This window comes from Ictidomys tridecemlineatus, chromosome 16, assembly GCF_052094955.1.
Source record: "Ictidomys tridecemlineatus isolate mIctTri1 chromosome 16, mIctTri1.hap1, whole genome shotgun sequence".
Classification (NCBI taxonomy): domain Eukaryota; kingdom Metazoa; phylum Chordata; class Mammalia; order Rodentia; family Sciuridae; genus Ictidomys; species Ictidomys tridecemlineatus.
In genome coordinates this window covers 11,065,237-11,093,125 of record NC_135492.1, presented here as the reverse complement: position 1 = coordinate 11,093,125, position 27,889 = coordinate 11,065,237, and the positions used below count along the sequence as shown (strand labels likewise).

The 27,889-nt window shown below is 33.2% G+C and overlaps 1 protein-coding gene across 1 annotated transcript in view; it reads left to right on the top strand.

Annotated features, from left to right (window-relative positions):
• The first annotated feature begins 2,786 nt into the window (after positions 1–2,786).
• The window catches only part of LOC144371438 (uncharacterized), a 395,907-nt gene continuing 370,804 nt past the window's right edge, over positions 2,787–27,889 (top strand). Inside the window, exons 1-3 of the mRNA XM_078033754.1 lie at positions 2,787–2,858; positions 3,393–3,748; positions 3,920–4,142. Of these exons, the coding sequence (XP_077889880.1) occupies positions 2,787–2,858; positions 3,393–3,748; positions 3,920–4,142 (651 nt within the window). The remainder of the gene's footprint in view (positions 2,859–3,392; positions 3,749–3,919; positions 4,143–27,889) is intronic.

The following is a 27,889-nucleotide window of genomic DNA, read 5'->3' as shown; positions in this document are numbered from 1 at the left end:
GTTAAAAAATGTTAAAATTATAAAACAAAAAATTCAAACAGTATTGTTGTTATTATTTTTTATATTATTAATATACCTAAAATCTATAAAATGTTTGAACTTAAATAAACTATTAAATATTTCCATTAAGTGGTCTACCTTGTTACATTTCAAAATTTCTCTTATACCATTGATATTGAAATTACTAGAGAGCTGACTACACATTCATAATAGCCAGCTCTATCAGAAAAATAACAAATAAGATTCTACACATTAGTAAATCTCTGTTTAGTGGTTGCACAATTAAAATTTGAGGATTCCCTTTCTTAATTACCATAATTTTCTCATCTGAATAATATGTATAATTTAGATCAAGATATAAAAAATTACAAAATATATTTTTTGATAATACCTGAGTTTTATATTGTGTTTCATAAATGTGGAGTATGTATACTTTTTTTAACTTAATTCACTTTTTATGCAGAAGTAGATAATAGTATCATTGTGTTCCAAAACAATACCTACAAGATAGTCTACTAACTCTAATTTCAACTGTAATTACATTACAGACTGTGCAAATATTCCTGTGGTCAATGTGTTATTTATTTACCTATTATTATTTTAGGAACTGTTAACATTTATGGATATAGCCATTGATTTTACTGAAGAGGAGTGGGAATGCCTTCAGCCTGCTCAGAAAAATTTATATAGAGATGTGATGCTAGAGAACTATAGAAACTTTGCCTTCCTGGGTAAGTTTAATTTCCCTTTAAAATTATTAATTACTAATTATTATTTAATATACTTCTGTTGCAGAGTATCTTCTGGGAACTTCTCTATAAAATGATTTCAGATTGATATTTCAAAGAAAAAGGGCATTTTTAGTACAGATATTTACTCTCTCTCTCTCTCTCTCTCTCTCTCTCTCTATATATATATATATATATATATATATATATATTATAATTTTACTCTTTAACCTGTTTCTTTCTTTGTGTGTTACACATCCTTCACTTTATATAAGAAGTACCTAGTATAATTTACTGATGTAAACTAATGTAGACTACACATAGCAGGGGACACAGGGACACAGTTGAGTCATTCAAATGTCAAGGAGAAAGCCAAACTGAAAAATGTTGAAAGAGTAGTTATCCAGCAGAAGAAATTTTCAGAAGCTTAGGTTTATTTATTTTGATTGTAATCATTAAACACATACTGCCCTATATTTATCACATTTTAAAATCCATTGTTCTCTGTTTTCCTCTTTAGTAATGTCCCAGTTTATTCAGATTAACCATCAAAACTTAGCTTTTGTTGTGAGGGCCAGCATGATCTGTTTCAAATCTTCTTGTGAGGAAACCTTTAAAAAAGCAAACAGAAGAGAGAGAGACACACACACAGTGAAAAAGAAAAAAGAAAAAAAAAACTGGCCATCCCTCTTAACAGCTGCACATATAATACCCCGAAATTACATAGCTTCCAATACCATGACTACATTCTAACCCAGTGTTTCTTTAACCCCAAATGCTAGCTAACCAAGATTAGGTATAGTTAATACAAATATAGAGCCCCTTCTCCCTAATAAAATTACCACAGAAACTAGATAGTGTACCTGTAGAATTGTCTTTTTTTTTTTAAGAGAGAGTGAGAGAGAGGGGGGGACAGAGAGAGAGAGAGAGAGAATTTTAACATTTATTTACTTTTTCTTAGTTCTCAGTGGACACAACATCTTTGTTGGTATGTGGTGCTGCTGAGGATCCAATCTGGGCCGCACGCATGCTAGGCAAGCGCGCTACCGCTTGAGCCACATCCCCAGCCCTAGAATTGTCTTAATAGCTTCAGGGAGAAACTCCTGGGCATTACAATTGTGGGACTCAGGGTGCCAGTTACAATCACCCCCAAACTTTCCTGTCTATTCCCAGGCCAGAATACCTAATAGCTCCGTTTTTTTTAAAGGACTTTTGAATAAATAATATTACTTCTCTCCTTAATGCTGGTGGGGACAAAAAATAGGGGAGGCATACACAACAGCAAGTTCCAACATCAGTAAACATCCACCTATGAGAATTTTTGACCCAGATGAAATTGAGTAAACATGAAGTTAAACAATCCAACAAGTCCAAAATTCATCATCTTATTAAACCTTATTAAAATTTATCCAAATTTTATTTGAATTCATCCAAATATTATGACCATAGGCTATGCAAGGGTTTTATAGTCTTTTAAAATGTTTTTATAAAAAAATTTTAGGTATATGTGTGTATATTTCTTATTAAATTTTTTGTTCATATTTCTTTTTAAGAGTCAATTGCCTCTTTAACCTTGTTGAATATTTATGGTATTATCACTCAAAACCTACTAGTTATTTTCAAGTCTCTATGTCATGGAAGACAAAAAACATATTTTGAACACACTTTGAAAAAGCCAGAAATTTTGGATAAGTTTTACATTTCTCTTATTATACTGACAGTGAGGTAGATGGTAGATATTTCCTAAATACACAATACAATCTTATGAAGAACAAAAGGCTATTAATGATACTTTTCTACACTTAATTATATTACTCTTTTTAATGATGTTCTCCTCTTGGATACTGTGGTCTCTACAAAAATTTGGATAATATTCTCAAGGTAATTTGTTCTGTACATTTTTATTGAACTAATATATTTTTGGATTTATGGTGACTTTAGATTTACTGATCTGCTAACTCCTGATGTATTTATTTTACCTTAATTTCATGTTATGTATGCAAAATATATTTATCCCAGTCTAATAGGTATTGTTTTTTACTTTTGTTTACTTCAGTCATGACTCCTAATCATACCCAAGAATATTCACCAGAAAAGGGCCTAATACATACATTTTATGAAGCGATAAGTGCAAAATATAAAAGTTGTGATCATAACTATTTACCACAAAAGAAAATATGGAAAACTACAAGTGAGAGTGAACACCATAAATCATATAAAAAATCAGGCCTTGTTCATGACCAGAGAATTTATACTGAAGAGAATCCCTACAAATATAAAGAATGTTGCAAGGCTTTTAGTAAAAAAAAAGATCTTATTTACCACAGAGGAAGCCACAATGGAGAGAAGCCCTACAAATGTAAAGAATGTGCCAAAGCTTTTGGTAGAAAATCACACCTTATTTGCCACACGAGAACTCACACTGGAGAGAAGCCCTACAAATGTATAGATTGTGGCAAAGCTTTTGGTCATAAAACAGACCTTATTCGCCACAGGAGAACTCACACTGGAGAGAAGCCCTACAAATGTAAAGATTGTGGCAAAGCTTTTGGTCAAAAATCACATCTTATTTGCCACAGCACAACTCACACTGGAGAGAAGCCCTACAAATGTACAGAATGTGGCAAAGCTTTTGGTCAAAAATCAGTCCTTATTTGCCACAAGAGAACTCACACTGGAGAGAAGCCCTACAAATGTAAAGATTGTGGCAAAGCCTTTGGTCGAACATCAGACCTTATTTGCCACAGGAGAACTCACACTGGAGCGAAGCCCTACAAATGTAAAGATTGTGGCAAAGCCTTTGGTCGAAAATCACATCTTATTTGCCACAAGAGAACTCACACTGGAGAGAAGCCCTACAAATGTGAAGATTGTGGCAAAGCCTTTGGTCGAACATCAGACCTTATTTGCCACACGAGGACTCACACTGGAGAGAAGCCCTACACATGTACAGAATGTGGCAAAGCTTTTGGTAAAAAATCACACCTTATTCACCACAGGAGAACTCACACTGGAGAGAAGTCCTACAAATGTAAAGATTGTGGCAAAGCCTTTGGTCGAAAATCACATCTTATTTGCCACAAGAGAACTCACACTGCAGGAGAGAAGCCCTAAAAATGTACAGAATGTGGCAAAGCTTTTGGTCAAAAATCAGTCCTTATTTGCCACATCAGAACTCACACTGGAGAGAGGCCCTACAAATGTAAAGATTGTGGCAAAGCTTTTGGTCGAAAATCATACCTTATTTACCACAAGAGAACTCACACTGGAGAGAAGCCCTACAAATGTAAAGATTGTGGCAAAGCTTTTGGTCACAAATCATACCTTATTTGTCACAGCAAAACTCACAGTGGAGAGAAGCCCTACAAATGTCCAGAATGTGGCAAAGCTTTTGGTGACAAATCAAACCTTATTATCCATAGCAGAAGTCACAGTGGAGAGAAACCCTACAAATGAAAAGAATGTGGCAAAGCTTTTGGTCAAAAAATAGACCTTATTTACCACAGAAGAACTCACTGGAAAGAAGCCCTGCAAATGTAAAGAATGTGGCAAAGCTTTTACTCAAAAACCAGGCTTTATTTGCCACAGGAGAACTCACACTAGAGAGAAGCCTTACATATGTAAAGAATGTGGCGAAGCATTCACTCAAAAATGATACCTTATTTGCCACAACAGTACTCACACTGGAGAGAAGCCTCACAAATCCAAAGTGTGTGACAATGTTTTTACTCAAATATTACACCTTTTTTTCCACAGAGCATTTACACTGGAGAGAAGACTTACAAATATAAGGAATGTGGCAAGACTTTTAGCAATTAAACAGGCCTTATTCACCACAACAGAACTCACACTGGAGAATAGCCCTACAAATGTGAATAATGTGGAAAAGCTTTTAATAATAAATAAAAATTTATTCACCACAGCAGAAGACATCCTGGTGAATGTGAAATGTGAATAAAGTGATAATACTTTTAAAGAAAGACTAAACCTTGGGGCTGGGGTTGTGGTTCAGTGGTAGAGTGCTAGCCTCGCATGTGTGAAAAATATACATTAAAAAACAAAGACTAAAACTTATTAACAACCAAATTTATACAGAAATTTATACTACAAAGTGAAACAATGCAGCAAAGCTTTTAATAAGAAATATTTTTTTCCCCACTAGGCTACTAATTCTGGAAAAAAGACATCTGAATGTACAGAATGTAGAAACATTTTATATTATATCATGTATTACTAGACATCAGAGAAAACACACTGTAGAGAAGCTCTACAAATGAGACTATTTTACCATTACTCTAAGAAAAGGACAACATTTAATCCTCACAACAATAACCATAGTGAAGAAAAAATTTTGAAATATGAAAATTGACAATTTGACAATGCCTCCAAAATTTATTCACCAATACTCAGCACCTGTGGATACATACTGGTTAGAGAAAAATACAAATGGAAAAAAAAAACTGTAGCCACATGTTTCTTAAACACTGCTTATTTTTGGAGAATTCATTGTGCCCAGAAACTCTAAAAAGTTAAATAATATTTCCAAAATGTATTTAAATTTTAAATTCATTGAACATCTGAAAAACCATACTAGTAGAGAACACTGAACAGATTTTATCCAAAAAGTATGCCTTATATAACAATGAAACATTTATAATAAATGTGAGAGTATAGTAAAGTTATTATCTACATATTACACCTTGATGTATATGAGGATCAGTAAAATAAAAACTCATTTAAGTTTAGAAAACAAGTAGTTGTCTTTAACTTTTGCTTAAATTTATTAAGCATTATCAAGTTATTTTGTAGAAATATTAGTCATAAATATCATACATGCATAGTGATGAAACCGCATCTTTGAAAGGATATAATTGTTTTTATAAATCAAAAATTACTATTTTCACTGTTGAATACTGGGAAAAGAATTATATGAAATCTATTTTTGATGTTTAATACTGAAGTGTAATATTTTAAACTTTATTTTTTTTTGTATTTCAGTTTAAGTTTAGGTATTTGTATACACTGAGCCATATTCCTAAGCCCACTCTCCACTTTTTCAAATTTTGAGACTTTCTTGCTAAGTTGCTTGAAACCACACTAAGATGCTGAGGCTGAATATACACTTCTGAAATTTCTCAGCTTCCCAATTTGCTTGGATTACAAGCATAGACCATCATGCCAGGTTTACAGTGCATTTTTTTACCTATATTTACCTTATGTATACAATATGTCTTTATAACTGAATATTTGTTTATATGTTAACCCTCATGTATTGCATCCTGTTGTTAAATTACAGACATCATAGTGTTCCACTTGACTAAATGTTCTATGTAACAGTGAAACATAAGGTTGAGTGAATAATACTCTAGCATCTGTTAATACTTTTACACATTTTAATTAAACTCAATGTGGAATAAAATTTACATAAGTCAGATTATTATTTTTTTCTGTTTGTATTTTTGGTGAAATTAAGAGTTTTAAGAAGGATATAAATATAGGAAAATAAGCCCCAGAGTTTCATATCTTGATTTATAAATGTTAAAATTTTTATTTTTTAACATTTTAACATTTCCTAGTGATTTTAATAGACTGAATATCCACAAACTTAAAGGTAGCTCTTACAGGAGAGAAGAGTTTGTTTTCCTTGTGTGCATAATGGCCTTCTAGACTTCATCCTCATTGAAGACATTTCATTTTTCTGTGAATGAGGTCAATGATCAGTATTTTCATGTACATTAGTAAATTCTGACATCCTTGTTATTCTATGGGTAGTGTTAATTCAGGGCAGGAATTAGAGAAATGGATGTGGAGTTAAGGTTGAGTGAGGTCTTATACTTATGACAAAATAATCAATGAGCTATGTTTTATAGTCTCATTTTCTGAGGACCAAGTAGTAAGAGGTAAACTGAGAAGGTTGTATGTAAAGATTAAGTTTCTTATCATAAGATGTTGGCTTTTCAGGTACAATAGGGTAAAAGCTTCTTATACACAGAATCCATACAAAGATCTTATTGAATATCATTCACAATTTTATTAACATTACATATAATTCTTGAAGAATTGAGGTTACACCAACATATGCCTAAGAAAAAGGTCTGGGGACATTGTACACTCTCCAATATAGACATATTTATACCAATTTAATTATACATGAAACTACACTAAATGAGAAGAAAAATCAATTGTATCAACACACAATAATATAGAAATAAAAAATTGTAAAGACTTAAGTAAGACACCAATAGTGGATGAAGTGTGATTTCCAAATGCTAGGGGGAAAATGGACATATAATCAGTTAAAGGTAATTGAAGAAAGATAAGTTACCCACTTTGAGCTACAATAGCATTTGAAATAAATAAAAGTGTTACAAAGAAAGCAAAGATTATTCACTTCCATTTGTATGCTTTGTAATATTTTCCAAAAGTTTTCTGCATATTTTATTGCAATCAAATTGGGAAATAATCCAGAAAGTTAAAAAAGTATTGCTCCTCTAGTTTTAAAAGCAAGAAAAGGAATAGAGACAGATTTATTGAGCTAGAAAAATTTACTATTTAGAGTTAAAAAAAAGAACTGAGATTACGAGAGTCTAAGTATAATGTGTTTCAGCCATCCCTGGCTGCACAGGGCATTTTTGCTTAACAAAGAATTTGATTATGTATGTACACTTAAAGAACATTACTGTTTTTAGTCAGTCTTTTTCATTAATAACAATGATGTACCTTTCAACAGTTTGCAGCCAAAAAATACAGAATTTCAGAAATCTTCTGTTTCATCCTCCATATATTCTGCCACAATATTCACCAGGACAAGATAATATAAACCTTTTGGCAGTCACATCAAACATTCACTTCTATTAATTTTAAGGCCAAACATACTGCATAGAAAAGTATGATACATGGAACAACATAATTTATCTTAGTAAAAATATTTTTTTTCATTGAAAAATATATCCCAACTCCTTTGTCTTGGGATTACATTAGAAAAGTATGAGGTAATTACACTGTGTATTATGACCTTAGGCTATGAGCCTTAAAATTACCTTAAAATACAAAAGTATTAATGTTTATTTTTGAATATAGTTTTTATATTTCAAATATTCAAATTCCACAGCAATCAATGATACAAAAATATGAGAAAAACAACTGCAGTTTGATGTCTCATCATGACATTTCAGTACCTGCTGTATATTGCCTGTGGCTTCCACTTTTAATTTAAACAAATAATAATATTTCCATAAAATTTGGGTGAAGTGGAGGACAAAATCCCTGCATTGCTTTCCTGGGAAAGCCATCATACTTGAAACAACTGAACCCCAAAACAAAATATGCTTACTCTACATTCTAATTATATCAGTTCTTAACTAATCTAGCATAAACAAATCCACTTTCTTCGGGTTGAATATCTTTTTTTTGAGAGAGAGATGGGGGGAGGTTTAATATTTATTTTTTGGTTATAGGTGGACACAACATCTTTGTTTGTTTGTGGTGCTGAGGATCAAACCTGGGCCGCACGCATGCCAGGCAAGCGCGCTCCTGCTTGAGCCACATCACCAGCCCCCTGGTTGAATATCTTGAGCTCAAAGATATGGAACCTGGGAGCCAAAAGAAGTATGACATAAATAATGAGTTCTTTTTTTGCATAAGACAAATTGCACTTTTTTATTTGATTTTTCTGCCTGTGACTATCTACATTTCTCTTCCTACAATGGTGTTTTGATTGATGGTGACTTGTGTGATTACAGGAGGCTTAAAATGCAGCTACATGTGTTTGAGTCCTTTCACTGGTAAAAATTACTATAATTTGTACTCTAATAGAAGACTCAAAATGGTGCTAGAAAAAAAACTATTTTTTCTAATCTGCCTCTTTATTCATGGTTTGCTAATGGTTTTGATGTAGACAAATCAGACAATTTCTGATTAATGGGTGTCATCAAGATATAAATTCCCTCTATAATCATTAGCAATGAGACAATTCTTCCCATTAAAAATAAAAACACTCTCATAGAGTCTTTGCTATATTCTAGGGAACCACTCTTGCTTTTGTTTTACAAAATAAATTCCACATATTTGAGTCCCAAAGTAAATGGCAAAACATTAACTTAAGCACCATGAGGAATCTAAGAAATACAAGATATCACCTTTGAAATATAAAAACAAATAAGAATCAGAAATGCTAAGCCATTACCATATAAACTATTCCAGAGCTTTTAAAATATAATCTTAGATGTTCTACTCACTCTAATAGTAAGATGCCTTAGACTCAAAGATATTTAATTACTCACTAAAGGTCACTCAGTGAATGCATAACAGTTCTTATTTTAAAACTTTTACACTATTTTTTGATAATACATTGCAAAGCCTCACCTCTCTTCTTTAGAAATGAGACACAGAGGTTGTTTTAGTCTGTTTTATAATGTTATAGAAAAATACCAGAAACAGGCCAATGTATAAAAAGAGATATAAATGCATAAAAAAATTTCTGAGAGGCTGGGTTTGTGGCTCAGTTGTAGAGTGCTCACCTGTCACATGCAAGAAGCTGGGTTCAATTCTTAGAACCACATGAAAATGAATAAATAAATAAAATAAAGATATTGTGTCCAACTACAACTTATAAATAAATAAAAATATTTTGAGCACTTAGTTCTGAAGATTTAAGTGCACTGTACCAGCTCTGTGACAGCTCCTTCACCTGCATTACACATGAGTTGGCATTATGGTGAGGGCACATTTGAGAGGTAGAGAGAACATAATGAGACAGGAAGTCAGAGAAATTCAGAAAAAAGACTTGCTCTTTTGTAACAACCGACTTAAAAAGAACTATGTTGTGCCCCATGAAAGTTACATTAATCCTCTCCAAGAACATCTCTCCCAATGATCTAACCACAATTTAGTAGATCTCATTTCTTAAACATTCCACTATTTCCCAACTCTCTCCCTTTGAAACTAAGTTCCAAACACATGAGCATTTGGGAGACATACTCAAATACTAATGAAAGTAATATGAGAGAGAAAATGGAAAAATGTCATTTCTTAGTAGTTATAAAGATTCTAGATACTACAATAAAATGCTTTAGAGTACAGAAATTATTTTAGGGTGATATTTTATATTAAAGACAATAGGAAATTTAATTAAATTACTTTTTGAAAAAGAATGAATTTGAATGTGACAAGACTAATGGGCTAGGTATATTAAAATAAGGGAAAAGTCTGTGCAAAAACTCAATGAATGTTTAGTAAACAATGCCTATGTATAACAAGAGAATGCTGGGCTTTCTGATTATGCTATATCAAGCCAAAAGTTTACTGCCTAAAATCTGGTGGCCCTCAAGACCAGAGCAAATATTCATATAAAAGATGCAGTGGACATCAGTCTCAAGAGCTTCCTACTTTAAATATCTGCTTCCAAAGACTGCATGATTCATAGTAATTCTCAGGAGTATTATTTTTCTTTCAATTTAATTTTTAGAATTCTGTATAGTTAACACACCATCTCATGGCCAGATCAATATTTTCTTGAACTTCTTCATATATTAATCTATACACTATCTCAGATATGCTTGTTTCTATTTTGTCAGGGATCCCTCCTAGTGAATTCTGAGATGTGTAAGAGGTTGAACAAGCATAGAAATTTGCTTATGAAAAATAAGCCACGTTGTAGGTTGGAAGTAAAAGGAGAAAAGAAGCAACAGTCCTCATCTAAACTTGCATGTGCTGATACTACACAAGGTTATTCCAATGATATCTGGTTTGGGGTAGGGAAGCAACTTTTCTTATACATTATGACACAAAGTTCATCAAATATGGTTGTTACAGAGTTTTGGAGAACACCTAAATTTTTCTAAATAATTTCTACATTGAAAAACTATTATTACTTTAAACAAAACTATCCATTGCAAATGGATAGTTCTTTAATACTGAAATAGTTTAATCTGAAATCGTTCTTTAATACTACAAAACGGAAAATTGATGGCATTATTCACCAAATGCTAATATTTTCCAATAACACCTCACACCACAATACACAATATATATATATATATATATATATATGTACTTTATATAGTTTAACACCTATAGGGGTTCTTTTTTATTAAGAGAGAGTGAGAGAGGAGAGAGAGAGAGAGAGAGAGAGAGAGAGAGAGAGAGAGAGAGAGAGAGAGAGAGAATTTTTAATATTTATTTTTTAGTTCTGGGCGGACACAACATCTTTGTTGGTATGTGGTGCTGAGGATCGAACCCGGGCCACACGCATGCCAGGCAAGCGCGCTACCGCTTGAGCCACATCCCCAGCCCTCCTATAGGGGTTCTTAACACAATGGATAGATAATTAAAGTAAAGAGTGAAATGAGACTCAGAAACAACTAATTATAGTGAAAATTATTATTACCTTATTTCGAATACTAGTGTACCCTTTTGCTTTTTTTCCCCAAAAGTTAATTTTTTAACCTTTGGTATGATATTACACTTTATTTAAATAACATATAAGTAGTATTTTTTTTTCATATGTACTATCTGATACATCTCAAATATATTTGCATACCCCAAGACCTTAGGAGATTTCTATACACATTATTCACTAGAGAAACCGTAGTTACTTCTGAAATCTATATTGCTCTTTTCAAATGAGGTCTTGCATTTTTATAAAAATAATCTGAGATAATTATGATGAACTTATTTCTAATTAGCATATAGTAAGTAGCTGATAAATATTTGTGAAATGGATGAAGAAATAATAAGAACATTTATATAATCTGTACACTATGGTATGTGGTATTTCATGAATTTAGCTACAACTTATTGAATATTATAACAATCTTACTATGTGAGTAAGATGTGGGTATGATGAACCACTAATAAATAAAAATTTTATGCTACATTGTTAGTAATTCACCAAAAATTTTTTTCAAAACACACAGTCTGATATGTGGTTTTTGATGACAATTATATTATGAATGAATGAAGCTCAGTAAATGAATAATTGGAACTACATTCTTGCTTAGGGCGCCTATCATTCATTATTAAAAATCCTTTAGCTATATAAAATTTTAATACTGTATGTTCCATTGTGATATAATGGAATTTTGATAAAATGTACATTAATAATGCTGAAGTCTTTCATTGAGTCTTATATCAGTTTATGAAATAAACTTACTATATATGATTTCCTCAATTCTAAATGTCTTATGTTTTAAGAAACTGTACAGACAATGCAAATTATAGTTAACATAGTAATATGAAGAGCAGAAGCACCACAGGAAATACAAAAACAAAGAATTGGGAGATTCCTCCATTATAGATGTAATTTTCTCAACATCTTTGCAATGTACCTAACCCACTATTGATACCAAAATTAATGACCAAATTCTTCTCATGCTGATAGTGCATGATGCTATTATATAAAATGAAAACAAGCAAATGTGTCAGAAGAGATGCATTTTACAACACTAGTTGAAAATACAACTGATTGATCAGTATCTCACTGTGTTTTCCCCCAGCAAATAACTTCAAAGTGTGCATGATAAATGGGTAAAAAATTTTAAAAATCAAGTAAAATTTATGTTAAGGAATAACAACTATTTTTTCATAAGGAAAATGTTAATGTCTTTTTGAAACAACATGTCAATAAACTGTGCCCTATCACATAAAGAAAAGCAACAATTCTGGTAAATTTCTTCATTTTATTCTTTGAATATGCCAAGTATTTTTTGGCAAACTTCCACATATATTGTTTTAATATCACAGGTGAAAATTATATTTGGTTTTCTCTAAATTGCTACTTATTTAATATAAATTTGTTCAGAAATTATTTCTGCATGTGCTAATAGTGAAATAGAGGGAGAAATGGTAATTATTTAAAGCTCTATAAATTGCAATCCCAGAATGGTGGGAGGAAATTGTATATAATCATGAGAAACATATTGAGTACTATGAATTTGTTCCAGATATTTATTTCCCTTAGTATCCACTTTTCACATAAACTTGTGCTTTTAAATGAAGCTGACTATTAAATATCATATAAAAGGCCATCAGAGTAATCAGAAGAAGAAATTTAAAAAAGAAACAATCAAATCATAAACATCTGGTTGAAACAAGAACTGGCCAACTGTTGGATCTTAGCTTTTGACTTTACTAAATTTTCTCCTATCCTTTTTTTTTTTTTTTTTGATTATGACTAAGAGGAAGGTACTTCTCTTAAAACCGTGACCAGAAATATTTATAGCAATTTGTTTTTCTCAAACATGGATAAAATTGACTTGCTAACTCAGGATAGAATGAATGAGTAAATCTTGTTAAGGTAAGAAAAAAAAGTATAACTACTTACCATGAATATTGGCCTTTTCAAGAAAAGAATATTAGGATCAAAACCAATTTGGTAAGATAGTATTGAATATTTTATATCAAAGAAAAGGCAAAATATTTAAAATAGTTTTGATTATTAGATGCATGTAAAAAAAATTAGTGTCCATGCCTGATGTGGTGGTACATACCTGTAATTTCAAATATCATAGAGGCTGAGGCAGAAGGATCACAACTTCAAGGCCAGCCTTGGTAACTAAATGAGACCAGGTCTCAAAATAAAATATCAAAGAATTTTGTATATATATATGAGTGATAGAGCACCCTGAGTTCAATCCCCAGTGCTATATAAAACAGTAGTTTCTAAAATTTACACCCAGATCATCAGCCTACACTCTATTTGCCCCTATGTAAAGTTTTAAAAGGTAACTAAATTTAGCCATGCCTACTACTAGTTGTCTGATTATATTGATCATAATCTTGAAATATAAATAAAAGATGCTACACAATGTTTTAGGTGTTCCCATTATTTTTTCTAATTGCAATGAGAGAGGGAGGAAAACCAATTTAACTTATGGGGCCACTTCTTTTTCTTCAGGCCTAATCAGTCAAATATTAAAAGGATTTAGCATTTAATTGATTATCATATATAGTATGTGTTCTGTGATTTCTTGCTTGGGCACTTTATTATTTCTGAGTATCAGCATCTGTACAGGCCACCACACCCCACTATATTTTTTTAATATTTACAAGTCCCTGTGTTCATGCTTCCTCAGTTAGTTATTCTCTTTTAAAAATAATTATGTGTTGCATTCTTTGTCTACAGAAAATTTATGAAGGTTAAAAACCCATAAACATTTTCACAAATTTGACTTTAAGAAACTTTTCATCACAAAACACACACCAGAAGTAAGAATGATTTCTTTCTCTAATTTATTAGCCTTTCTGACTTCCAATATCAGGATATGAATGCTGCTCATGGGGGTATGTGCCGAAGTCTGGCTTGGCACAAATCAGGAGCCACTTGTCAAAAGAAACTAACTTTATTTTTAGAACTACAAACGCCAAACAAAACAGCTCCTCAGGGAAAAAACCCTCAGAGCCCAACTGCCACCACCGGCTTCCACACGCCTCTCACCCCCACACCAGCCTCTCAACCTCCCACAATCCTCCTGCTCTTGAGGCCGATTGGCTGGGTTGCGTGGGCAGAACCAAAGAAGTCACCCAATGAGCAGCTCCGTGGAGGAGCCAATCAGCTAGATGTTGCTGGGGCCGCTGTGAGCCAATCATCAGCTGGCAGTCTGAAGGGCAGGGAAACAGCCCAATGAACATCACCGCAGAGGAGCCAATCAGCTAGATGTTGCTGGGGCCACTGTGAGCCAATCATCAGCTGGCAGTCTGAAGGGCAGGGAAACAGCCCAATGAACATCACCGCAGAGGAGCCAATCAGCTAGATGTTGCTGGGGCCACTGTGAGCCAATCATCAGCCGGCAGCTGGAAGTTTGCTGGCAGCTGGATCATCAGCTGGCAGCTGGAAGTTTGCTGGGGCCCCTTTGGCTGTGGCTCTCAACATCTCCCCCTCTCTGTTTAAACAACAAGTATGTGGCTTAGGGACCGTGCCTGCCTTAGGTTGTCCAATACTACATATGGTCCTTACCCGTCTTCGGATGAGCTGACCTCAGGGCGTCAGCCTCCTGTCTTAGGTTGGTACCATTGTAATTGGATCTTACCCATCATTGACTACCGGTCCAGTATACAGCCACACCTGTGGAGAGGTCTTTGTACCAGTGGGGGGGGGGGTGAGGTTCTTTGCCTCACCTCTGTTGGTCCCCAAATTTTAGCTGAATGATCATGACAAGCAGAAAGGAGGAAGATACACCAAGCCAATTGACGGCTCTTGTCGTCAAGAATACGAGCAAAAATACCCCAACACTACCAAAAGTTGATGCACTAACAGATAGTTCACAATCCATACAAGTGAGTTCACAATGCATACAAGTGATACATAGTCTAGGCAAGTTCTGCAAGCAGTTCAGTGATGGCAATTGCAGAAGCTGTAGATTAGTTTTATCTTTGTCTTCACTGGCACTAGGATGAAGCTAGGAATTCTGGCAATAATGGCTAAAGAAAAAATTATGTAACATTCCAGAAGGCATTAAAAGAAAACAATTTTCTTAACAATTTACATTGTCTTCACCTGAACTGTGATGAAGATAGGAATTCTGGCAATAATGGCTAAAGAAAAAATTGTGTAACATTCCAGAAGGCACTAAAAGAAAACAATTTTCTTAACAATTTACATTGTCTTCACTGGCACTGTGATGAAGATAGGAATTCTGGCAATAATGGCTAAAGAAAAAATTGTGTAACATTCCAGAAGGCACTAAAAGAAAACAATTTTCTTAACAATTTACATTGTCTTCACTGGCACTGTGATGAAGATAGGAATTCTGGCAATAATGGCTAAAGAAAAAATTGTGTAACATTCCAGAAGGCACTAAAAGAAAACAATTTTCTTAACAATTTACATTATCTTGAAGAGAATTTTTAAATGTAATGAAAAGGAAAGGTGAAAGTAAACAAACAGATCTGTTAACCTCCTTTTTTGTTACATATTAAAACAATTTTTAACAGTTTTAAATTTACCCAATTTAAATTAAACCATTTAAATCACGTGAAATAAAAAAAATATTTGGATCCATTTTTTCATGAGCGCTCATCATATATGATATATGGACATACGTACATTCAAACATATAACACAAAACACAAGTGTGCACACATAATATAATACATACAACACATAACATAATAATAAAGGCCTTATAACTTTTTACAGGTAAAATCTCTATTGCAATGTTTAAAAACTCTATATAGTCAAAAAAAAAAATAGAACTGATCAGCAAAACATTAACCTAGGTCAGTATGAGCTCAAAAAAAAAAAAAAACAAAACAAAATAGAACTTCATGATATGGGAAAGGGCAATAATAAAATAGATATTGAAAAAAGCATCCTGGTTCTGTCGCAGATGTAAGGATAGCCAAATTGGAGTTTTGGATATCAGCTGTTATGGATTTGAGCTAAATCATCTTCTTTTTGGTCTGTAGAAATCGCCTTAGTTAATCTCTCTGGAATCCAAATCGGCTGCTGTTCTCCCTGTGGAAACACACAAACAGACCCCCGACTCCAGACAATCACTGGGTCAGAACCTTGGTTAATCTCTCTGGAATCCAAATCGGCTGTTGTTCTTCCTGTGGAAACACACAAACAGACCCCCGACTCCAGACAATTACTGGGTCAGGACCTTTCCATTGTCCTGTTAGAATATCTTTCCAAAGTACCTTGGGCTTATGTACATTTTTTGGACACATATGCCTTTCTGCAGCACTAAGTCCTGATGAATCCAAATTTAAAAAGTTTAGAGTAAAAAGGGTTATTTTAAGTTTATCTTTGGGGAATATATACCCCTTCCCAATTCCGTCTTTTTGCTTTAATAAGTACATTTTAATAGTTTGATGAGCTCTTTCAACTATGCCTTGTCCCTGTGGATTGTATGGGATTCCTGTTATATGAGTAATGCCAAATGATGAGCAAAATTATTTAAAATAAGTAGACGTATAACCAGGGGCATTATCTGTTTTTAACTGTTTTGGAATGCCCACAGTGGCAAAATTTTGTAAGCAATGAGCTATAACATCTTTAGTTTTTTCGCCGGCATGAAGGGAGCCCATCAAAAATCCAGAAGAAGTATCAACTGTAACATGCAAATATTTTAATTTTCCAAATTCTGGCAAGTGTGTGACGTCCATCTGCCAAATATGGTTAGGTATCAATCCTCTAGGATTGACTCCAAGATTAACTTGTGGTAAAAAGGTCACACAATTTTGACATTGTTTTATTATTTGTCTAGCTTGTTCCTTAGTTATTTTAAAACGCTTTTGTAAAGTATTAGCATTGACATGGAATCTTTTATGAAAATTTATAGCTTCTTCTAGTGTAGAGAAAATATGTATGTCATGTGTAGTTTTATCTGCTAAATCATTGCCCAAACTAAGGGCTCCAGGCAATCCTGTATGTGCCCTGATATGTCCTATAAAGAATGGATCTTTTCTGTCTCAGATTAAACTTTGTATAGTGGAAAATAAAGAGAAAACAGTGGAAGAAGGGGAAATCCTACCAGCATCTTCAAGGGATATTATAGCATTAACTATATACTGACTATCAGAAAATAAATTAAATACCGAATCTTTAAACATCACAAAAGTTTGTAATACGGCATTAAGCTCTACCTTTTGAGCTGATTGTTTGGGTACTAAAAATGTAAAAGTTTGATCAGGTGTAACTATTGCTGCTGTACCATTATTTGACCCATCAGTGAATATATTTGGAGCATTCATGATAGGTGTTTTTCTTGTCATTTTTGGAAAAATTACAGGATGCAATGACCAAAAAGACAATAAAGGATTAGATGGTAAGTGGTTATCAAATGAAACATTAGATTTGCACATGATTATTGCCCAAGTATTTAACTCATTAGCTAATTCATCAATTTGATTTATTGTATATGGAGTAATAATTTTATTGGGAGAAATTCCAAACACTCCCTTTGCTGCTTTTATTCCTTTGAGTATTAATTGTCCTACAGCCTCAGGATACCTAGTAAGAATAGTGTTAGGAGAATAAGATAAATGTATCCATAATAATGGACCTTCTTGCCAAAATACTCTTGTAGGAATATATTTTGTTGGTAGTACAATAAATAATAAAGGCAAACTTATATCAATTCTATCCAAATGCATATTTTCCATATATGTTTCAATGATTTTTAATGCCTTTCTTGCTTCAGGCGTTAACATTCGGGGTGAATTTGGATCTGATGGACCTTTTAGGATATCAAATAAAGGTCCCAATTCTCCTGTTGGAATACCTAGATAAGGCCTTATCCAATTTATGTCTCCTAATAACTTTTGAAAGTCATTAAGTGATTTGAGTTGATCTACTCGTATTTGAATTTTTGGTGGACGGACCATGGTTGAGGATAATAGAACTCCTAAATAATTAATTGGAAAATTTAATTGTACTTTATCTATTGCTATCTCTAGATTATAATTTTTTAATAAGTTTGTAAGTGTGGCATAACATTCTAGCAACGTGTTTTTAGCTTTGTGTGCTAATAATACATCATCCATATAATGAAATATTTGTAGTTCAGGATTTTGATTTCTAAGTGGCTGGATTACTTTATTAACATAAATTTGACACATAGTTGGGCTGTTAGCCATCCCTTGAGGGAGTACTTTCCATTCATATCTCTGATCAGGACCTTCATGATTTAGTGCAGGGATAGTAAATGCAAAACGTGGACTATCTTCAGGATGAATTGGAATTGAAAAAAAACAATCTTTAATATCTATAACTAAAACATACCAAGTTTTTGGCAAAGCAGACAATTGAGGAATCCCCGATTGAGCAGGTCCCATAATGACCATTTCATTATTAATGGCTCTTAAATCTTGCAATAATCTCCATTTACCAGATTTCTTTTTGATGACAAAAATGGGAGTATTATGGGGAGATACAGAAGGTTGTACATGTCCTTCCGCTAATTGTTGTTTGACCAGAACATGGGCTACTTGTATCTTTTCTTTAGTCAAGGGCCACTGAGGAACCCATACTGGTCTTTCTGATTTCCATGTAATTTTTACTGTCTCAGTGGCCCTTTGTGAAAATCCAACCCATGTCTGTCTGTTCCTTGATCTATTTGTATTGGTGCTGCTATACCTTGTTCTTGTTTTTCTAATCTTTTTCCTTTCCTAAAACCTTGTCTAGCCATAATAGTGGGTGCATTTTGATTGATATTATTTGTTAATGTCAAACCTAATTGATCTAGGACATCTTGTCCCCATAAATTTACGGGAAGATGATCCAATACATATGGCTGTATAGTTCCTTCACATCCTTCAGGATCCTTCCAATCTAATAGCATTGCACTTCTATCGGGATTAGTCACCACTCCTAGGCCTCGAAGCGTTTGAGTGGCTTGTTGTAATGGCCAATGTTTTGGCCATTCTTGACGAGAGATAATGCTAAGGTCTGCACCTGTATCCAGTAGCCCATTAAATTCATGTCCTTGAATATTTAGTTTTAGCATGGGGCGAGAATCTAAATTTAAAGAAAGTGTAGCCCAATCTACACCTGTGGAGCCTAATCCCTTGGAACCTCTTTCTACAGCATGACTGGAAAATTTATCATGTAGGCTTGGTATTATTAGTAACTGTGCTATTCTATCTCCTGGTGAAATTATTGATATACCCTTTGGAGAACTGGCTATAATTTTTATTTCACCTTCATAATCGGCATCAATTACCCCAGGACTTATCATAAGTCCTTTTAACGTAGAAGAACTGCGTCCCAATAATAAGCCTACTGTTCCTTCGGGAAGAGGTCCTTTTACCCCTGTGGGAATGATTTGAACTCCCATCTCTGGAGTTAGTACTGATTTGGCGGAGGCGCAGATGTCCAACCCTGCGCTCCCTCTGGTTTGTCTGATGAGGGATCTGATGTCCTGGGCACTGCCCTGATGGGGTTGCTGGGGTTGCTGGGTTCCTCTAGTGCTCCATATATTTGTGGTTTGGGGCCCCGGAGCATTGGTGCCCCCTGTCCATTTTTTGGCAACGGAGCCCGATGCCTTTGTCCACGATATACCTGCCAGCAGGTATGTTCTTATCATCAAGAACAATCAATACTACTTTTTTTTATCCCATTAAATTTTACAAAAATTGCACATTTTACTCTATTTCATATACAGAACTTGGCTTTCCATTATTTGTGTTTAGTGCATTTTTACTTTCTTTTTTCATCACTTTGTTTTTCCTGTATTTTCTAATATTCATTTTTTGTGGTGAGAAAATAGATCACTAGAATCTTCTAACTTTTGCTACATTCAATCACTTGACTAGTCAACAGCTAATATTTCTATTAAGCCATCATTTTAAAGATAGGGCTGAGGTATACTAACAAAACTATTTTCAAGGTCTACTGCAGAATCACCATAACTTTCTTGAGCTCTTCAGTTAGAGTTACTGTTTCTGTCCACAAACTCTGCTCTCTTTTTTTGTTACATTTTTCTTCTATATTGAGTAACTCTCTTTGAAATGAGGTATGGAAAATTGCTTTTTAGATTTTTATTATTTATGAAAATCTATTTTTATTTATGATTGATGGATAATCTGCTTCATTTTAGAATACCAGGTTGAATACTATTTTTCCTTTAAATCTTGAGGCTATTCTGTATTTATCATCTATAATCCATCATTAATAATAAATACTTGGGTTTTATTCTTGCTTTTTTGAAGCTGACCATGGTTTTCATTTTAGGATATTTTCTTTGTTTTAAGTATAGTTACTTGAGAAAATCTGGAGATATATTTAGCATATTTAAATTTTATTCTCTTGATTATAGCATTCAATAAAAATGGAATATTTCCAGACCTAATTTTCTTTTCAGTATATACCTGTAGGAAAATGGATAAAATATAGAACATAATATATCTGTTTTTCAGACACCAAAAACAGGCATAGCAGGTGAGTGAAACCATAAGTAATAAGTACAGACTGGTTAGGCGAACTATAATGTTATTTTAAAAATGGTTCTTAATAAGTGTAGTTTGATAAAATGCTGTTAAAAGTAATGGGTAAAGGGGAAGTAAAAATAATCAGAGTATACCACTGTAAAAAATACTTGAGTTCTGGCACCTGAGAGCAGACTGTAGGGAAAACTTCATGTTATGATAGGAAAAAATCCCCCATTTTCCCTTCACCCTCTCACCCACTTAACCTCACCAGAAACCACCAAGATGCCCAGAATAAAAGGTTTCAAGTTCAATAGTCACACTCTTTCCAACTAAAAAAAGCAGTTTCAATTCAACTGAACAAAGAAGCTAATGTGCAAATTTAAGGGGATCTGAGACATCATATAAAAAGTTAGGTTAAAGATAATTCTGTTTTTCTTTGTGTGTGTGTATGTGTGTGTGTGTGTGTGTGTGTGTGTGTGTGTGTGTTTTGTTCCAAGGGTGTGGCTATTCCTTGGTCAACTGAACTCAGAAAAGAAACTGTTATTTTTTTGAAGTGTTAATGGGTGAACAACATTGAAAACAGACAAATGTTAAAAAAAATTTAAAAAGCCTAATTACTAAAAAAAAAATTGTTGCTACTTTCTCCCTCTACATTTTGCTTTTTAAAGTATCTTTTCTTTAAAAAAAATTCATTTTTAGTTTTAGGTGGACACAATATCTTTATTTTTTGGATTTTTCATGGTGCTGAGAATTAAACCCAGTGCTTTTTGCATGCTATGCAAGCATGCTACTACTTGAGCCATATCCCCAGCCCTTAAAGTATCTTTTTTTATAAGTTTTGATATTGATTTTTAGTCCTGAGAAGTAGACAGCAAAACAGCTTCTGGAAGAATTTACAAATTTCCCCTCATAGGGTCGGGGAAGCTGAGAGTCTGAAGCAGGGATGAGAGGTGCAGATCGGAAGTCTGACTAAAGAGCAGACTTCCCTTAGTCACTGGAGCCCAATTATACCTAAAAAGAGACAAAAATCAATAAGTGTAAACCAGGAAATGACACAAATTATCAAGTTAGTATCAGTTATAAAAACTTCATATAATCAAGAAAATAGAGAAATCATGAACAGGATTAGAAAAATAATAGATGTAAATTTTATTTTTAGAAGCTTATTGGTGATACATAAAACATAAAAATGAATTTTATATTTTGATTTTAAATGTAAGGCAGAGAGATTTGCAATATAGTACTTCACAAACCTTACTTCAGTTACAAAAGTATAATCAATTGATAACTTCTACTTATTTTACTCTCTGTCTTCCTTCACATTTCACCTGAGGTCACACTTGTAGAGTGTGACCAATAACTAAGCAAATAACTAACCAAGAAGATAATCACTGAAGTTATACTCTTTCTCAGAAAACCCCAACCAATTTCAGAGAAAAAGTGTGATACAACACCTATTCATTTCCTTCTTTGGGAAAAGGTCCCTTTTGTGAATCAGATAGAAGAGGAAATTGGCCAACCTCTATCAAAATATTACTAGAAATAAATACGAGTATTCTTCATTTAGAAGTAAAGTGAAATAAAATAACACCATTGTACAGTATCTTTCGGGACTACCCTTGAAAAATAAAAAAAATAAAAAAAACCTCTTTCTAAAGAGCAGAATACTTGGCAGCACACTTCAGCCTTAATTTCACGTGGAAAAAGAAGTTACCTCAGGTAAGAGGGTACATGAGAAGGTACATAAAATAATAGGAAGAAACCAAGACTTGGTCAAGGATTTAGAAGGAACTTTTGAAGACTATAAAATTTGGGGGTTACAGTAATAAGGATGGATCTCTGAGAGAGACAATGTAGTGTAAATATTATAGGATTCCATGCTATCACATACCAAAGCACATACATCATGGACATTGTACAAGACAACCAAGTTGACAACTGGACTTGGCTAGTTGTTTTTAATCCAGCCTCTGATGCTGCACAGGATGAATGAGGACTGAGTACCATAGTGGTTTTCAGTCACCGTATTTTATGTATCAAATGCTTATTCCAAATATCTAGCCAGCTAGGAGGAGAGATCTATCTCTAGGTTCTTGTTACAGCAATGTTCTTTTCATCTTTTTTCTCATAATAAATTAATAAGTTAACGTCTTTTAACCCAGAAAAAATTTAACCAGAAAAACCCAAACATTTTTTTTTGAATTTTGCTTTTACAGACAATAAATGCTAAGCAAGTACCACTAATAAAGTGTCAATACATCATGCCTAAAATTGAATCAGATCACACATAACAAAAATAAAGATATTATTATTGGTCTATGACCATGGGGTCCACTGTATTATCATTAAAAAAAAAAGCTGCTGGCCTGGTAGAATTCTGGAACACCTGATGATGTTGCTAACACTTCTTAAATTTCACATCATTATATCAGGTTGTGCTACAAAGAGACACACTATATAGATCCAGGAACTATTGGTCTATGACCATGGTATTTACTGTATCCAAATATAAATGACCAAACATAAAAGTCTATTGTATATTTGAAGATAAAAATCAGATGATTCAATTTGAAAACAGATAATCAAATTCTCTACTTTTTAGTATTCACTTTCCATACAGGAATTGTAAAAGGATCAGTGCAGTAGTTTTCTCTTGAGCAATTATAGTGAGGAGCCTCAAATGATTTGGGGATGAGTATAGAGACCAAAAGAAGTATGTTTAGTGGATCTAAATTGAACAACAGAAGAGACACAAGATGACTATTAATTTGACAGTCTACACAGCTGTCAAAACTGTAATTAATTGCACTGTTTTCCATTTTTATAAGTTTTCTTCAGGAATTGAGTCTTGCAAGTACCGTAAGCTAAGTTCAGAACTTAGACTGAAAAGTGAGTTTTTGTGGTGTCACTATAGGGAACTATGCTTTATGGCACCATTAGGACTGACGAATTCATTTCCCAGACAATTGCTGAAAGTGGTCTTTTCAAAATATTTTCATTAGTAGAAGATCATTTTTCTGGCTATTACCATTTAAAGCTTCCTAAACTTAAGACTGTTTGAGACTCATGTAAATCACACTCCATGTCTCAAGTAGGAAAAATATGAGAGTGCAAGACAGATCAATAATTTCATTTTGAGTAAGCAGAAGCCTCCTTTGAGATTAGAATGCAACCCCAGATTCTGTGTGCCCAAATGTGCTTCCTTCCCTTTATTTCCATTGTGCTGATCTGAAGCACACTAACTTATGGACTTTCAAGATGCCTAGTCATTTAATCCACCTCCTGGGAAGTTCTAATTAGAACTCAAATGCATCCTTCATCTACTTCCAGACTTTTTGTTTTCCAGAAGTTCTTTGAAGTCTTTTTGTCACTGGAGATTACCTCCTCTTTTCATTGTGGATGTTTATCTCATTTTATGCTTTTCTTTTACTGTTACTTTAATTCATTGTTGGTAAAATAGACTTGTATATTTGAAGATCCAGATCTCTAAGTAAAATAGTTAGCTTAGTTTAAGGGCTTATAATACACAGTCAAAATTTTTCAATACATTTTAATATAAATTTAGATCCATGATTAAAATTGGAGGAAATAAAATAGGCTTTATTAGGATGTAATTCTGCACTACAAAATTATCTTTTTTTTCACAAAGGATAAGAATTTTGGAAGATAACATGACACCAGGAAACAGAATTACTATATTTTTATTTATAGTTGTGCTTGAGAGAGAATAATAATATCACCATAAATTGATGATATAATATAAAACAAAAAGCTTTATAACCAAGTTCTGTTTATTCTTGACAAAACATATTTGAAGCAAAAATACCAAATGCATGAATCTCCTCAAAATACTATACAGTGAATAGGATTTCTACACAAATCATATAATTTTTATGATATTATGTAAATTTTCTAGACATAGATGTAGAGGCTAAATACACTAATATTATTTCTCAAAGCACATTTATTTTGAAGCACAGTTCCATAAATCTGCAAATACAATTAAATTTTACTTATTACACACAGATCAGTACCTCAAAATGACCAAATACCTGGATATATTTCCTTTGACAGATTTCTATTTCCTAGACAATATGGTCAGCTTTAATATAATATATCTCCTACATTTTCAGTGACACAGAATTTTTAAATTTTAAGTAAACCCCTCCTATAGGCTCAAAATTCACCATATAACATTGGTACTAATACAATTAGTGATGGATGTTACAAGAAAAATTCTTAGTTCTTTTAAGAGAGTTTTTTGAAATGAAACACTATATCAACACATGATCCTTCAAACAAATTATGATAATGCATGCACAGCAATAAATTTGGTATTAAGAAGGTATAGACATTTATTAGCTATAGGACTTTGAAAACACATGATTTGGACCTAAAAGACAGTTATTTTGCTTTGTAATTGCAGCACTTTTTTATATCTGCTTGAGGAGTTTTAGTTCTATGTTTTGTTTTGTAATCTCATGTGCTTCATTTATTCAAATGTATTTATGTAATATATGCTTATATGAGTTATATGCCTCTAATTATAGAATATTTTTTTAGAAACTCTTGGTAAACATACAGTTTCTAAATTAGAGAGCAATTACCATGCAAGCTAGAAAATGCACAGTGGCTTAAAGAACTCCTCATTACAGAGTCTAGCCTTAGATTTTTCACATAGTTGATGATCAATAAATTTATATGGATCATAAAGTTAAGATCTGTTTAATCTTGAAGTAAAGAAATAGGAAGCCAGAGAGGTGCTTCATCACAGATGTCAAGCTGTCATTACTAGGAAACCCAAGGAGTCCTAGAGGGCAGTTTGTCTCTCTGATTGATGTAGTTATATAAAATTCAAGTCCTGCTTTTCTTCCTCACAACTTTGGCTTTTCTGTGTTCACAATTATTTGTTCATGCTAAAGACAAAAAACAAACAAACAAACAAACAAAAAACCTAAAAAACAACTTAGTTTGTGAAAACATCAGGGATTTAAGTACAGTGATAAGGGCAGGATAAGATTCCACTGACCTAAATGTTCCTTTAAGAAAAACTAAATTCAGATATTTCCATTGTGACAGAAATGGGAAAGGGCATATATGTATGTATATAGTCAGATATATATACACACATGAAACTAATACATAAAAAACGAATGAACCCAAATATTCCTCCTCTAAACTTGGAAATTATATTCCTGTGTATTTTTAATCCAGGAATGGGAAATTACTAGTACATTCATTTGATTTTCAAAAAAATTCAATGTCCTTCCAAACCCTTTTATCATGATCCTCTCATTTGTCATTTCCTAACTGAAAGAGTACAGGATCAGGAAATGTTTAATCTTTTGATTTAAATTGGATCCAAAGACTTTATGAGAAATATAAGTAGTTTATGGAATTTTGATATTGCCCTCTATGAAATGAAGTTTTGAACATAGAATATCATTTCATTCTAAAAATTTAAAAAACTTATAATTACTCAAATTATAGAATTCACATCAATACTAGTTCTATTTTATTTTTTAATATTACAGAAGCAAGTTTATAAATAAAAAATGCTAAATTACAGATGGAGATATGGCTGAGTGGTGAAGCACTTGCCTAGCATGTGTGAGGTCCTGGGTTTTATCCTCAGCACCACATGAAAATAAAATAAAATAAAAGTTTATAAAATATCAAGTTAAAACTCATGTCTTCTTTTATAATATGTATACAAATAAGTAATTTTTAAAATCTCTAGTTGACATTCTATATGTAAGTTGTATCACTAGAACTCATTAAACTCAAAACAAATGGAAAACTAAAATTAATCATGATTACCTATTTAAAAAGGACTCATTTTAGGAGGATATAAGTTAAAGATGCAAACATTGTTAGAAAAAAATATCCTCAATGTACCATACAGAACACAGTCCTCTGGATTGAGTAAAACTGTTGGAGCTGAAGTCTCTCTTCTGTATCTACAAGAAACCTCACTAGAATGCTAAAATTTCCTTCTTTCACAGCCTTTCCGTGACCCAACTTCACACTATTTCTGAATCTAAGTATGCAGAGGCACTTATCCAGATGGATGAGGCAAAGGATGATGTGGTGCAGGTAATAGCCTAAAGAGTTGCACGTTTTAAGGAAAGACATCTTTAAGTTCTGTCTCTGCAGGCCTATAATATAATTGTCTAGAGAAATATGACAAAAATCTCCCTGGAAAACACAGAACTGTGGCTTTCCTAGTGTAACACGTAAGCTGTCTCTTAATTTTACTTCTTCTTTGGTGGATAACAGCAATCCTGGAAGAGCTGGTCTCAAAACTATTTTCTGGACATATTTGGAAAGGCATCTCAATTGGAATCATGTCCAAACAAAATTGCTATTACTCTGATCATAAAGTCAAATTAGTCCAATCCAATTAAACAATTTACAATGCCTCCACTTTGGGGTGAGGGATTTCTGGCACCTCCCATGGTTACACCATGATTCTGAGGGTCCTCTCTCTATCATGTGTGATAGGTTCCTCTTCCCTAGCTTTTTCTCACATGAAGCACCTGGTTTCTGGATAGTGTTGTTTCTGCATGTCACCATTTCTAAACTGGCTTTTTGTGATTCAGAATCTGTGTAAAGTATTAAAATTAATCTGAAATTTCAAAAGAAGTAGTAGTAGTAGTAGTAGTAGTAGTAGTAGTAGTGGTGGTGGTGGTGGTGGTGAAGGCCACAGGCTGAGGAGATCACAGGAAGATTGCAAATGGAGCTGAGTCAGAACCCATGCTGAAAGGCAACCCTAAGGAACCTGTGATGAGCCCTCATATTCACGAATGGATGTAGAGGGGAGGCCTGCCCTTTCTCTGAGATAAATCATGTAATATTAGCTTAGTCTTGTCTGTACTATATATAAAGTTATATAAAAAATAAAATGAAGATTTGTAGAATCAAAAGAAAGTAGAATCATTTCAAGCAGGTCACTGAAATTCCAGTGTTGGAGTCAGAAGATATTACTTTATCACAACCATTGTCAATGTGTGAACAGTTAATAAAAGTATCATGAAAATGAAAAATAAAGGTATTTTGAGAGAGATTTGGAAACTTGAATTAAATGGTAATAAAATAAAATAAAAACTGTAATGCCTACAGGTAATTTTTCACATGGTTGAATTTGGAGTAGTTTGAAGGCTGCAGGAAAAAAAAATATAAGAAATGCCAAATCATGAGACCTTCAAATCCATGTGCAAGAGAAATATAAAATAGGAGAAGGGCATAAATAATTGAACAAACATATGTGTGATAAGGCAAGGCTCATT